Genomic DNA, 13,193 nt, shown 5'->3' on the forward strand with positions numbered 1-13,193 from the left:
CACAAATGCAAAACATGAAGACAAGACTTTCAAACTAAAAAGTACTACACCTGAACAAAAATGTTACCATTTATTGAGCACTTGAGTTATGACACATGGTTTATATGAAATGATGTTGATCCTTACAGCACCCTTCAGGTGAGTATTATTATCCCAACTATGAATTCTCCAAGGCCCGGATGTGGGATTTGAACCCAGGGCTGTCTGATGCCTGCCTGTTCATTATTCTAATACTCTATACTGCTTCTCTAGACTCAGCCATGTCTATCTACTTCAGATGGGTTTTCCAAGAGACTTCCATATAGGTTTTTTTTTTTTTTTTTTTTTTTGAGACAGAGTCTGGCTCTTTTGCCCGGGCTAGAGTGCCGTGGCATCAGCCTAGCACACAGCAACCTCAAACTCCTGGGCTCAAGCAATCCTTCTGCCTCAGCCTCTCAAGTACTGGGACTACAGGCGTGTGCCACCATGCCCGGCAAATTTTCTCTATATATTTTTAGTTGTCCATATAATTTCTTTCTATTTTTAGTAGAGACGAGGTCTCACTCTTGTTCAGGCTGGTCTCGAACTCCTGAGCTCAAACGATCCACCCGCCTCGGCCTCCCAGAGTGCTAGGATTACAGGCGTGAGCCACCGTGCCCAGCCCTGTATAGTTTTTAAAATAAGGTTTAGAATTTAAAAGAGACCGATTCTTTTTTTCTAATCCAATTATTGTTCATCAGACCATTTCATCTTCTTGAGCCTTGCTCAGATTTATTTTTCCATACCGATCCTAAAAAAATACTAATAAAAAAGATGGATAAAAACTGACTAACACATTTACTGGCCAAGACCAAGGTTACTAGCCTAATCCATAGCCTATTAAGTAGGGGGGAAAACCACAACATATCTTTTAGAAATACCAATGTCTATTTTTCTTTCATCTCCTTGCTATTGGGCTTAATAGTGTGGACCAGATGTACTGGTGATTGTGAAAAAAAACTGAAGACTCAAATACTCATTCCAGCAACAGAATCTTTACGAGTCTTCATTTCAGAGAAAACAGTATCTTTTTCACAATTTCTTTGGCGTTTTCTTAGAAGGAACCAAGAAGAAAATAACAAGATTGATAGTCCTTAGATCTAGAGCATCAATAAAGAGCATAGTCAAAAGCGGTAAATTGAATTAAATGGTGGCTGAAGCCAGGTGGGTCTAGTGTAATCTGGTTTGAAAAACTATTGGACACTTGACTTTCAGTAGGATGCTTTATTCAGAGCAAAAGACATTTATTGTCGTGACAGATAATGAAAGGATAAGAACTATAGACATGACTAGACGAACATGTAGCAAAAATATAGAGAACAAGAGAGAAGGGTCAGCTGTTTGAAACCTGTGTTCCAGTTTCCTTTATAATTAGTGTTCTTTCCTTTGACCCAGGCAATCTGAGTCACTGTAGACTCCAGCAGGCTCGTCGTAGCTCCTAACATGGTATTTTAAGTTACAGAGTGTAAAGAATTAGGAATTCTAGAATAAAAACTTTATATTGGCCCTAAACTGAAATTTATTTTTTTAATGTAAAATAAGGCTTAGCTTGAGTTATATAGAGATTAGCATTAGTGTGTCTTCTGTTCTCTATTAGTTTTTCTCATGTAGACTTATGAAAGTGGTAGATTTCCACCCACTCTGGAAGGAGTCTGATTTCTTTCAAAGAAGAAATCTATACCACCCTAACATACTTTTGTTTCATAATGCTTATTTGGGGTCTACCATGATAATAATATTACTTGCTTTAAAAAAAATCAAGCCAGTTATTCTCCCACCAACTCCCCCAACACACTACTTGTTTGAAGGCATGTTTTTTAGATTCTACATGAACTGAAATTTTACTTTAGCTGTAAAATTGATTTTCTTTGAATTCTAACATGCTAATAAAAATCTTTTAATTAGCTTTCCTGTCCAAAGTCAATATCTGTTATATTCATGTGGTTCCCTCTAGTGGTTAATTTAACATGAAAATTCTGTTCTTTCTTTCCAAAGAATACAGGTTTGCTTGTTTTCCTAACAAATGTTACACAAGTAGGCTCTTTTTCAAGAATACTAAAACACTGCCCCTTCCACTCCAGCCTTCATTCTTACACTTCGTTGTATTAGTAGCAGCGGTCAATGGGAAGCATCTCATTTTACATTTACAACTGTAGAGACAACAGAAAATGTCTCATTTTTAGTATATATTATATCTGGAAAATATTAACTGAAATTTTAAGATTTGATTTGATTTAACAAGCATTCATTGACTAATCACTGTACTTCAAGACATTATGCTGGATGCTATAGAACCTACAGAGTCGCTTATGGTATAGGTCTCTAACTCAGAAACATTAACTTGATCTTTTAGCTAAAAATATGTTTCAAAAAACTGGTTCCACAGGACTTTTCATAGTGGAGTAAAATGTATTTGCAAAGATTCTCTGATGAAGTAGAGTATTCCTTGATTGTGAAATACAAAGCAGAAATAAAAGTTTTCCCTTGCCTATATTATAATTTAACAACATGGTTTAAGTAGGCCCCAAAGAAATTTGAATCTCCATTTAAAAAGAGCCCATTAATTTACACAAAGATAAGAAAAGTACATTCCCCTAATGGCGTTATTAAAATTATAGGTCAAATTGGTTTTTGTTGTTGTTAGTTTCTTTGTTTTGCTTTAACTATATATTTTTCTTTAACATATAACAGTTGCAAAACTCAACTTCAAAATATGTCACATTCTACTTAGTAAAAATTATAAATTAAATTAATTGAGAGAATCTACCTTTAAAATCATCTATAACATTTGGGTACTCTGCATGGACCTTAGTATCCTAATATGAGCATGTACCGTATGAGCAGTAAGTGAGAAAGTTCTTGCTCAGTTTATGATGCTATAGGAACAAGTACTTAGGAGATATCCTCATTCTCATCCCCTACCATTCTTTTCCACAATTACTCAGACAGTACAGCCTCTAACTTTGCACTGTGGTTCTTTGGGAAACTGTTGTCACCCCATTTTTTATTCTGTCTAACCAAGGTCCTCTAATGAAAAGGAGAGAACCTTGCTTTTAACTCAAAAGTATAACCAACTCTGAGAGATCCCAGGAATTTGGGATTGGGACTATGTGGAAATTAAGTGACTACTTTTCTGGAACCAGTTAGAATCTCTGGACCTTTATGTCTCAGTGGAAATTTCTCGGGCATGGATGAAGTTCCTAAGCCCTACTCTGGTAGAGCTCTAGAACAATAGGCATCTTAGAAGTAGTAAAGGAGAAGGAGGGGTCCTCTCAGGCTACCATATTTCTCCACCACAGCCATGGCAGTAAGGAGGATTGGTGGAGGTAAGTTTCTGTTCTTTAGAGGCCCCTCATATAGCTGGTCCCCTCACCCTTGAATTGCTTATTTAAATGTAACACATTCCTGAAGTGCTGCTGAAATACAAACATGTATTAATACGTCACCAGATAGAGGAAAGACAGTGGAAAACAATTATTTAAATGTAATAGACTAGGGGAAATGTTATATAAGAAATGTAAATTTTTGTCTCTTTCCCAAAGGTTCTATACACCATGTGAAAACTTTTCTTTTTATGTGAGTGCCACCAATTGTATGGCATTGATGGGATTAAAGGGAAAAAAATAATTTTCCTTTAAAGGAGGATCTGCAAAGTACAATTCCTTAGATCATAGCATAAGGAGGAATGTATTGTTTATTATTCATCTAAAAATTGGTATTTCTGATTAACTGAATACCGACTAATAGAAGAACTGTCTCTTCTTGAAGGCATCATCATGTACAGCCATCCGTACCCAGGAGTGCAAGACCAAGAACAAGCCACGTAAGCAGATATCTCTGGCTTGACTAATTTCTCCTTGGCATAGCTGAGCCTCTGTGTAAAGTGCTATAATTGGAAATCACAGTTGTATCTGAATGAATGTCAATCTAGAAGGGCTGGCAATATAAGTCACTGGCTGGGATAAAAGGAAGTTTCTGAAAGGGTGTAGAGTGGGCTTTCCAAGCAGAGCTTGTTGACTACAGAGTCACGGAGTGTGCTGCTTTCATGAGTCAAGTGCATAAGTGCTTCATCATTTCAACTTCCCTGCGTAGCATTTAAGTACTATTTCTATGCTCAAGAACTATATATCCCTTGCATATACCCTGTAACCCTTGGAGACCGAAGCTTTTCTATCAGATATCCCTAGTCAATTCAGATGCACTAAAACTACATTTATTCCAGGATCACAGTAGAGGCGCATTGGAGATATTATCTGGCTGCCTTGCAGGAAGCCATATTTGTGTCACAGCCAACTCTTGCACTGTTTTGTTGATAGCTTGAGTCATGAGTCTCTCTAAAAGGAAAAGAGCTCCAAAAACTTATGTGTGCTTTCCTCTCCCTATTGCTCACTATAGAATCAGCAGTTTAATTGATATTTTAGTGGCACTGTCCATCCTGATGGGCTACTCTGTCACCACCGCCAGCTTTGTCACCTACGTCGTAAGGGAACATCAAACTAAAGCCAAACAATTGCAACACATTTCAGGCATCGGTGTGACATGCTACTGGGTAACAAACTTCATTTATGACATGGTGAGTAACTTACGTCATTGCAAGAAAAACAGGATTAATTTGGATAGAAGCCATCAGTTTTATATTCAAGAATTATTTATTCTAGTTTGTTCAAATTATTACCACAAGGACAGTAAATTACGAAAAAAATAATTTGAATCAGGCTTACCTTCATCTAGTGGTTAGAGAAAAAAGAAAACCACCTGCCTTTGTCCCTGTGGGCTATACCAGATTCTGTAGGGCACTTAAAATGTAGATTCCTGGGCCCTACTCCAGATCTATTAAATCCATATCTTGGGAGTGGAGCATGGAGAACATGCATTTTTTAATAAGATCCCTCAAGTAATTTTAAGCACCCTGAAGTCTGAGAACCACCAATGTGGAGAAATCGAAGCTCAGCAGCAAAATAACCTTACCCAATTTTGCCAAATAATCAAGCTTATAAAAATTTAATCAACTAACAGTAAAAAATTCAAAATAGTAGCCCCTGAAGAATGACACATTAGAGAAGATTAGTAGGGAAACGAAGGGATGAATTTCATTTCTCTCATTTGCATAAAATGGTCCCAAAGTTTAGATGGTTGTTCTTGACTTCAAACACACCAGTGTTAGCCAAAAGCCCAGATGTGTTTGCCTGCCTAGTGATTATGGTGAAATTGTCTGAGTTGTTGTCAAGATCATTGGCTCAAAGGGTTGGAGAGTAATTAACTGTATATTCATTTTGTTAATGTAGCCAGTGAGGTTTGAAATGTGTTTGTTGTAGAAGTCAAATCTAAAAGAATAGTAATAACTGCTCTGGACTTAATAGGAGCTTTAGTGTTAAGAAAGCTTCAAACACACACTTCCATGAAGATTTACTTACTACTTAGGATTTTGTTGTCTTGTATTTGGAACTCATTCCAATTTAGGAGTTCCACCCCCACCGCCACCACCACCAATTAAATTACCACTGCCTTCATTGTGTACATCTTGCTGCAATCATCCTCAGCATTTAGTATTTCTACTTGCCAACAAAACTCTAAGTTCTTTGTTTATATACCTGTGATTCTAAGAACGTGTGGGACCCGCTGGCCTGCTGCTTTGCACAGAGTGGCTCACACTGATAACCAAGCCTTAGAAATCAACCATCTGAGAGAGTTCCAGCATTCCAAATGAAATCAATACTTTGAGGACTGAATCTAATACCAAGAACCTGGCTGTCTTATCTTTCTCACTGAACCTCTGTCACTGAATGATCCCAAATCTCAAAGCCTAGAGGCAGGAACACCAGGGACTCCTTGTATATCTATAAAGATGGAGAGTGGCTTGACCTCATATTGGAGGAGACAAATTCTAAAGTAAAATCAATGTAAAATAAGCTGAACATTACAAGCAATGGGAACATAAATAAAAAATTCATTCCTTTAAATATTTCTAGGTCAACTTGTTGCAGTTTTAAACTAGATGGGTTATTGATTTTTTTTGGAAAAATACTTGCCATACTTTCAACATCATTTTACATATTCCCATAGGTCTTCTACTTGGTGCCAGTAGCATTTTCAATTGGTGTCATTGCAATTTTCAAGTTACCTGCCTTCTACAGTGAAAATAACCTAGGAGCTGTATCTCTCCTACTTCTGCTGTTTGGGTAAGCTGCTGATTAAGCAATGAAATAAGAATTAACAGAATTAAATGCTTCTAGACACAAATAGGACCTAAATCTCATTAGCTAAATTACAATTGCCTTGGGGTTTCATTTGACATGAGTGATGACTAACAATACATTACACTTGCTAGTCCATAGGAGTATTAAAATATAATACTTCTGAAAATTAATTCTGTTATTATTGTAGTAGTAATACCTAACATTAATGAACACTTACTGGGTGCCAAATGTCGTGCTTACTAATTTACATATGTAAACTAATTTACATAAAAATGGACACCTTAGAACGACTAGAAATTTATGTGTGAATTTATGTATTGACAAATTATATGAGTGTATATAGTATTATAAGGTATATAAAAATTCGTGTATACGTATTTGTGTTTATCTTTTTATAGATGTCTAAGGACACACAAATAATATTGTTGTTTCTGTATTAAGATAATACAGGTTGATATAAGCAATGCTTAGTGTAAGAATTCTTTCTGTCCTGAATGCTTGAGTAGTAACCCTTAGTTAGCAATTGTAGCTGATGCAGGAACACTCTTATCTCTATTTAATTGCCCCAAAAGTTGCTCAAGTCTTTGCTCAAAACAGGCTATCCAGTTTCTAAGCATGCTCTATTTGTTTAGCTAGCCCACAATAATGTCATTATTTTTCCTAAACTTTAAATTATAATATTTATATTGATTAAACTTCTATTTCTGAGCAACAACAACAACAAAAAAAATCCTGCCTGTGTGGGATAACACTATCTCCAGGGGGGATTAATTTGTAGCTGTAATGAGGTAGGATTACTCAAAGGTTTGTAAAAGAGGCTTTTTATTGTCATCTTTTAAAACCATCCTTTGGATTTTTTTTGTCAAAAAGAGGACTGCAAGAGATAATTACAAGGCTTACAAACTCACCTCTAATGTTTATTTTGATTTTGGAACTCCATCTAATTTCTTTTCTTTTTTAAAAATAGAATAACCAAGGTATAATTCTAATTCTTAGTATCTTTAACCTGCAGGTATGCAACATTTTCTTGGATGTACTTGCTGGCTGGGCTCTTCCATGAAACAGGAATGGCCTTCATCACTTATGTCTGTGTCAACTTGTTTTTTGGCATCAATTCCATTGTTTCCCTGTCGGTGGTGTACTTTCTTTCCAAGGAAAAGCCTAATGATCCGGTAAGGTACTTTATTAGTCTGCTAAACCTCAGTGAATGTATCAAAAGCTTCAACATGTTCCAGGTGGAAAGATTTTTTTTTTTTATTCTACATTCTTTAAATAGAAAAGAAGAATATCGTTTGATTCTATTAAATTTAGAGAGGAGAAACTCTCCTTTAAACAGCTTTTAAAATTCTTTTTAGGCTTCATCTAGGTTAATGCTTATCATTGTATTTACTCAGTGCCAAAGCTATTGACATTTGATAGGGCTTGAGTAGGGTAATGGAGGTGAAATCAGGTATATTTTATAGCACTACATAAATCATGCAACCAATTGGTCAGCTGAACTTTTTACTCATTAACAAATACTTGTGGTATGGTGGTGACAGACAATGACTTAGTTATATGACTATGGGCTGGGAGTCATTTGAACATTCACAGAGAAAAAACTTCATTCTTTCCCTTTTCAATCAAGTATCGGCATCTACTTCATTGTAAGCATCACTTTCCATTCAGAACTGACAATTATGATTAGTGAGAAGAGAAGCACTAACAGTGCCAGGCAATTGAACAGAAAAGAATAGAGAGGAAATGAAGTGAATTGAGGAACAGACAAGCGAGCTCCACGAGGAGGAAGAAAATTCATCAGATGGAAGTAGTTGGCCCCAAGTGTGAATAACGTGAAAATGAGCCATTTGCTCCTCTTGGAGACATGTTGTCTCTCCTTCCGTCTCATTTCACCATTTTAGTTCCTCTCTAAGCAGGAATTATCTTGGGTTCTAAAACTACTGTAAAGCGCCTCCCTCACTCAGGCACTTACCAATCTCCTATACTAGACCCCAACACCCCGGCTAGCCTTATACTGCTAAGTGATTTTGCCTCCAGGATTGGAACCAACATCTTCGATTGCCTCAAGAAAAATATAATCATTTTCTGCTTGTATTTCAGTGATAAACCTCCACCATTTGGTTATAGTAAATATTCATATGCAAATTCAGCATACCTGGGAAGTAATTGCCAATCTAGATAAGCTTCTCAGGTTTCAATATCAGTCCTTATCTAATTTTAAATTTTTGTCAATTTGTTGGAAACCTAACACTGACCTTTATTTTTATCTCTCTTATTTCAGACTTTAGAACTTATTTCTGAAACCCTCAAGCGCATTTTCCTGATTTTCCCGCAATTCTGTTTTGGCTACGGTTTGATTGAACTTTCCCAACAACAGTCAGTGCTAGACTTCTTAAAAGCATATGGAGTGGAATATCCCAGCGAAACCTTTGAGATGAATAAGCTGGGTGCAATGTTTGTGGCTTTGGTTTCTCAGGGCACAATGTTTTTTCTCTTGCGACTCTTAATTAATGAGTCACTAATAAAGAAAATCAGGTAAATATAATGAAAATATAGTGTTTGACATCCATGAGAGAATGCAGTTCAAAATATTCAAGCAAGAGTCAATAGTCTAAGCTTTTCTATTAGTAATAGGGAAATATTTGGCTCAAAAAACTTTTAAAAATTATATAATACAATTCACCATTCATTTTATTCTGATAAATGGTTATCTAACCTTACTATGTGTCTGCAAGTATTGCTGTAGAATGAGGGAATAAAATCAAATAAGCACAGTTGTTAGCCTTGGAGAGATTAAGATTCAGTGGTGGGGTGAAAATATGTACATACACAGAAGATGTAGTCTTTGAGTTGAGTTTGGAAAAATTGAAAACACTTTTAACAGGCAGAAATCGAGAAAGAATTGCATGTGTAGCATGTTGGCAACGTGTTTGGGAAAGGAAGACTGAGATAAAGTGAAGACAGTATCATAAATGAAAAGAAATACCCATACCATTGATACAGCAATTCCATTTCTAGGAATTGTTTCTACAGATATACTCACACATATACAGACTTTTATGTATAAAATTATTCATTGTAGTAACCATTTCTAATAGCAAAAGAATGGAAGCAACATAAGTGTCCTTCATTTAGAGACTAGTTAACTAAATATACATATATTCACTAATACAAGATTTTGCAGCCATTAGCAAAAATGACACATTTCTCTACGTAATATTTGGAATTACCTCTAATATTTATTAAGTGAAAAATACAAGGTTCAGAACTCTGTGTAAAACATATTACCATTTGAGTTAAAAAATATATACATATTATTTATGCATACATATCCATAGACTATCTCGAATTGTGAGTGCCTCTGCTGAAGAGAACTGTATATGGTTGAAGATGACTTAGTTTTCACTATATATCTCTCAGTACCATTTGAATTTTATTAATAAGACCATGTACATGTATCACCTATTAAAAAACAAAATTTTAACCAAATAATAATAATGAGAGGAAAGACAGGAGCAGAGATAGAGAAACAATATTATGGCGTATTTAAGAAAAGAGTAATACAATTTGATTAGAACATAGAATAAATATAATGAAATAGGAGTGAAGGCTTAAAATGTCATTGGAAGATTATGGAGTTTCCTAAATGCTTGCTAAAGAGATATGGTTTGGGCTTTATTCAACAAACAAATGGTAGTCCATTAAAGATTTTTTGAACAGAGAGCAACATGATCAAACTGTGCTCAAGGAGGTGTAATTTTGTAGAGATAGTGTAGATTGGAAAGGAAGAGTCAGAGACATTGGAGCAGTTTCAGGTTCCCAGAGAAATCTAGGTGAAGAGTGAAAGCCTATAATAGAAATTGACAGAAAATAATCCATGATAGGGTGTTATAAGGCATTTCCAGTGTTTGGAGTGTGACTGCATAAGTAGATTTTGGAATGGGGAAGATTCAAAGAAAACATCACAATTGGGATCTTTGGGGGTATCATTAAAAGAAACAGAGACATTGGGAGGAAGACCTGGATTGATTTGTTGGATTTTTAAATTTTGTTTGTTTTGTTTTATTTTGCTATGTTAGGCAAGATACTGAGGTGGGTTTGGGACTTAGTTTGCAGGGCTGATAATCTTAAAATATTGGCCAGATCCTAGGTGAGACATGAACAGTAAAAAGAATATAGAATAATATTTATATGATTGATGATTTAAAAAGTAGAGATGTCTACTGTGTAACATTGTGCCTACAGTTAACAACAATGTATTGTGCACTTAAAAATTTGTTAAGAGGGTAGATCTTGTGTTAAGTGTTACCACGATAAGAAAAAAAAAAAATAGAGAAAATTAAATTAAAAGGTGCTCATTGGTCTTGGGTTTGAATTTTACTAATGACTCTGGACTGTCTGTTAGAAACTAACTTTTAAACACATATTCACTTCCTTATTACTGAAATTAGGATGTTGAATTTTAACAGTGGATCTGTAAACACTGAAGGCATGGAAAGCAAAAGCTGTTTCCCAAATTTCATCGTGAATATGGTGAAGAGAGTCCATATTACTTTCTTAAGCTATCTGAGTAGCATAATACATAATAAATTTAAAAGAAGCTTAATAATGAATAGTATACTTTCAGTGAAGTGAAAACATTTCAAAATTGAGTGGTGTCATTTTTAAATCATTGATGTAAAATCACTGGGTCCATCTTTTAGGCTCTTCTTCAGAAAATTTAATTCTTCACCTGTAGTGGAGACAATAGATGAAGACGAAGACGTGCGGGCCGAGAGATTAAGAGTTGAGGGTGGTGCAGCTGAATTTGACCTGGTCCAACTTCATCGTCTTACTAAGACCTACCAACTTATCCACAAAAAGATTATAGCTGTAAACAACATTAGCCTTGGGATACCTGCTGGAGAAGTAAGGAACTGTGTTTTGTTTCTAACTGTCCTTTTTATTGGCATAAGTGTAATTAAAATCTTTAATTATTTTTCCTTTATTTTTTCCTAGAAATATAAAAGTCAATCTGAATATTTCCATGGATTATATATATCTATATATCTTATATATATAATCACCATTTGGTATCCGAGGAGGATTGGTTTCATGACCTCCTGTGGATACCAAAATCCATGGATGCTCAAGTCCCTGATATAAAATGATGTACTATTTGCATACACCCTACACACATCCTCCCATAGACTTTAAATCATTTCTACCTAATACAATGTAAATGCTACGTAAATAGTTGTTATAATGTATTGTTTAGGGAATAATGACAAGAAAAAATCTGCTCATGTGCAGTACTGATGCTTTTTTTTCCCTGAATATTTTCAAGCCGAGGTCTGTTGGAGGCAAGGATTCAAAACCCATGAATACAGAAAGCCAACTGTATATATAATTTACATATGTTCACATATTAGTTACCCCTATAGTCTTTCCTCTTGGCAGGGAGAATTTAACCAGTCCTACCAACTACTGTCCGCTGTTCCCTCTGGGGTAAACTTTGGTCAGGAAGCCTGTTCAGGCTGCTGGCATCAGCCTTTCATTTCCAGTCCTCTTCAAAAAGCAACATAAAGATGTCAGTTTTCAGAAGTGAGGTCCTAGAACTACATCTATTTATTTATACCTTTGCTGTTTTCACAGCAGTAATATTAAGGCGGCTTTGAAAAGAGAAAGAGAATTTGGCTATTTCCCTCAGTTTTCCAAGCAGTCCTGCAAACTACATGCATCAAATTTATTTGACAGTATAAAGAAATTATTGCTTCAGGAGCTTATTCAGTAAAGTTGTGAGTTTGTGTGAATAATGTTAAATCTACAAATATAATTACTTTGTCAAGTTAGCAGATCTTATTTGTGGAGTGTTTTATCATGTCACATAGAGGGGTACTATAACAATATGTAAAACAGGTCCTGTGTATATAAACAAATGTTCAGATGGTTAAAAGAAAAAAGATAACATAAGTATCCATTTGTTTTAAAAGAGAAAGTTTTACCAAGTGCCAGGGAAGCACAATATCCATGAATAATTCCAGTGATTTATTTTTCTCAGTAATTTATTTCACCCAGGGAGAATGAGGGAAGAGATACAATAGCAACATTTCTTTGGTTTGGGCTAAGGTTTACATCTTTTTCCCTCCTCAAACCAGTGCTTTGGCCTTCTTGGGGTGAATGGAGCAGGAAAGACCACTATATTCAAGATGCTGACTGGAGACATAATTCCTTCCAGTGGAAACATTCTGATCAGAAATAAGACTGGGTATGAAAAACTACTGCTTCAATTTACTGAGTGCAACATATTTAAATGAGAAAAATAAATAAAATGAACAGTTTAGTTTCTTTTGTGGTTATATTATTAAATCCTCAGGAGAGAAAAAAACTATTAAAATGAGTGGAAATTTTTAAACCTTTAAGTGTGACTATGATAGTGGGATTATTTTACCCCTTTTTATCGAAGTCACCAACTCCCATGACCAAAATAGAGCTACCTTCCCAACATTTGGGGGCCTGGAGGGATAAATCTTTTGAAACTCATCTGTGTTTTCCATCCTCTCATTCAGATCTCTGGGTCATGTTGACTCTCACAGCTCATTAGTTGGCTACTGCCCTCAAGAAGATGCCTTAGATGACCTGGTAACTGTGGAAGAACATTTGTATTTCTATGCCAGAGTACACGGAATTCCAGAAAAAGATATTAAAGAAGTGAGTACACGTATGAAAAACTGATTAATGTGAAACCATTATTGTTTCTAGTTTCTTCTCCATATCAACCCCCCAAAACCAACTGGAAAATGATGACATTTTCCTTCTGGCAATGACAATGAACCCATCCTAGCTTGATGATGTAATTATACACACACACACACACACACACACGCACATATATGTATATACACACACCTATGAAATCAGCTTTAGAAAATCCTTGGCCCATATATGTTCAGCTACCCTGTTAAGAACAATCAAATAGCCGATCACACTTGCATCCAG

The 13,193-nt window shown here is 35.5% G+C and overlaps 1 protein-coding gene across 1 annotated transcript in view; it reads left to right on the forward strand.

The window, feature by feature from the left end:
• The window catches only part of ABCA12 (ATP binding cassette subfamily A member 12), a 165,658-nt gene that overhangs the window by 141,299 nt on the left and 11,166 nt on the right, over window positions 1–13,193 (forward strand). Inside the window, exons 40-47 of the mRNA XM_069467475.1 lie at window positions 3,787–3,841; window positions 4,414–4,591; window positions 6,082–6,197; window positions 7,228–7,387; window positions 8,497–8,750; window positions 10,919–11,123; window positions 12,353–12,462; window positions 12,764–12,905. Of these exons, the coding sequence (XP_069323576.1) occupies window positions 3,787–3,841; window positions 4,414–4,591; window positions 6,082–6,197; window positions 7,228–7,387; window positions 8,497–8,750; window positions 10,919–11,123; window positions 12,353–12,462; window positions 12,764–12,905 (1,220 nt within the window). The remainder of the gene's footprint in view (window positions 1–3,786; window positions 3,842–4,413; window positions 4,592–6,081; window positions 6,198–7,227; window positions 7,388–8,496; window positions 8,751–10,918; window positions 11,124–12,352; window positions 12,463–12,763; window positions 12,906–13,193) is intronic.

Source organism: Eulemur rufifrons, chromosome 1 (assembly GCF_041146395.1).
Source record: "Eulemur rufifrons isolate Redbay chromosome 1, OSU_ERuf_1, whole genome shotgun sequence".
In the NCBI taxonomy this organism is placed as follows: domain Eukaryota; kingdom Metazoa; phylum Chordata; class Mammalia; order Primates; family Lemuridae; genus Eulemur; species Eulemur rufifrons.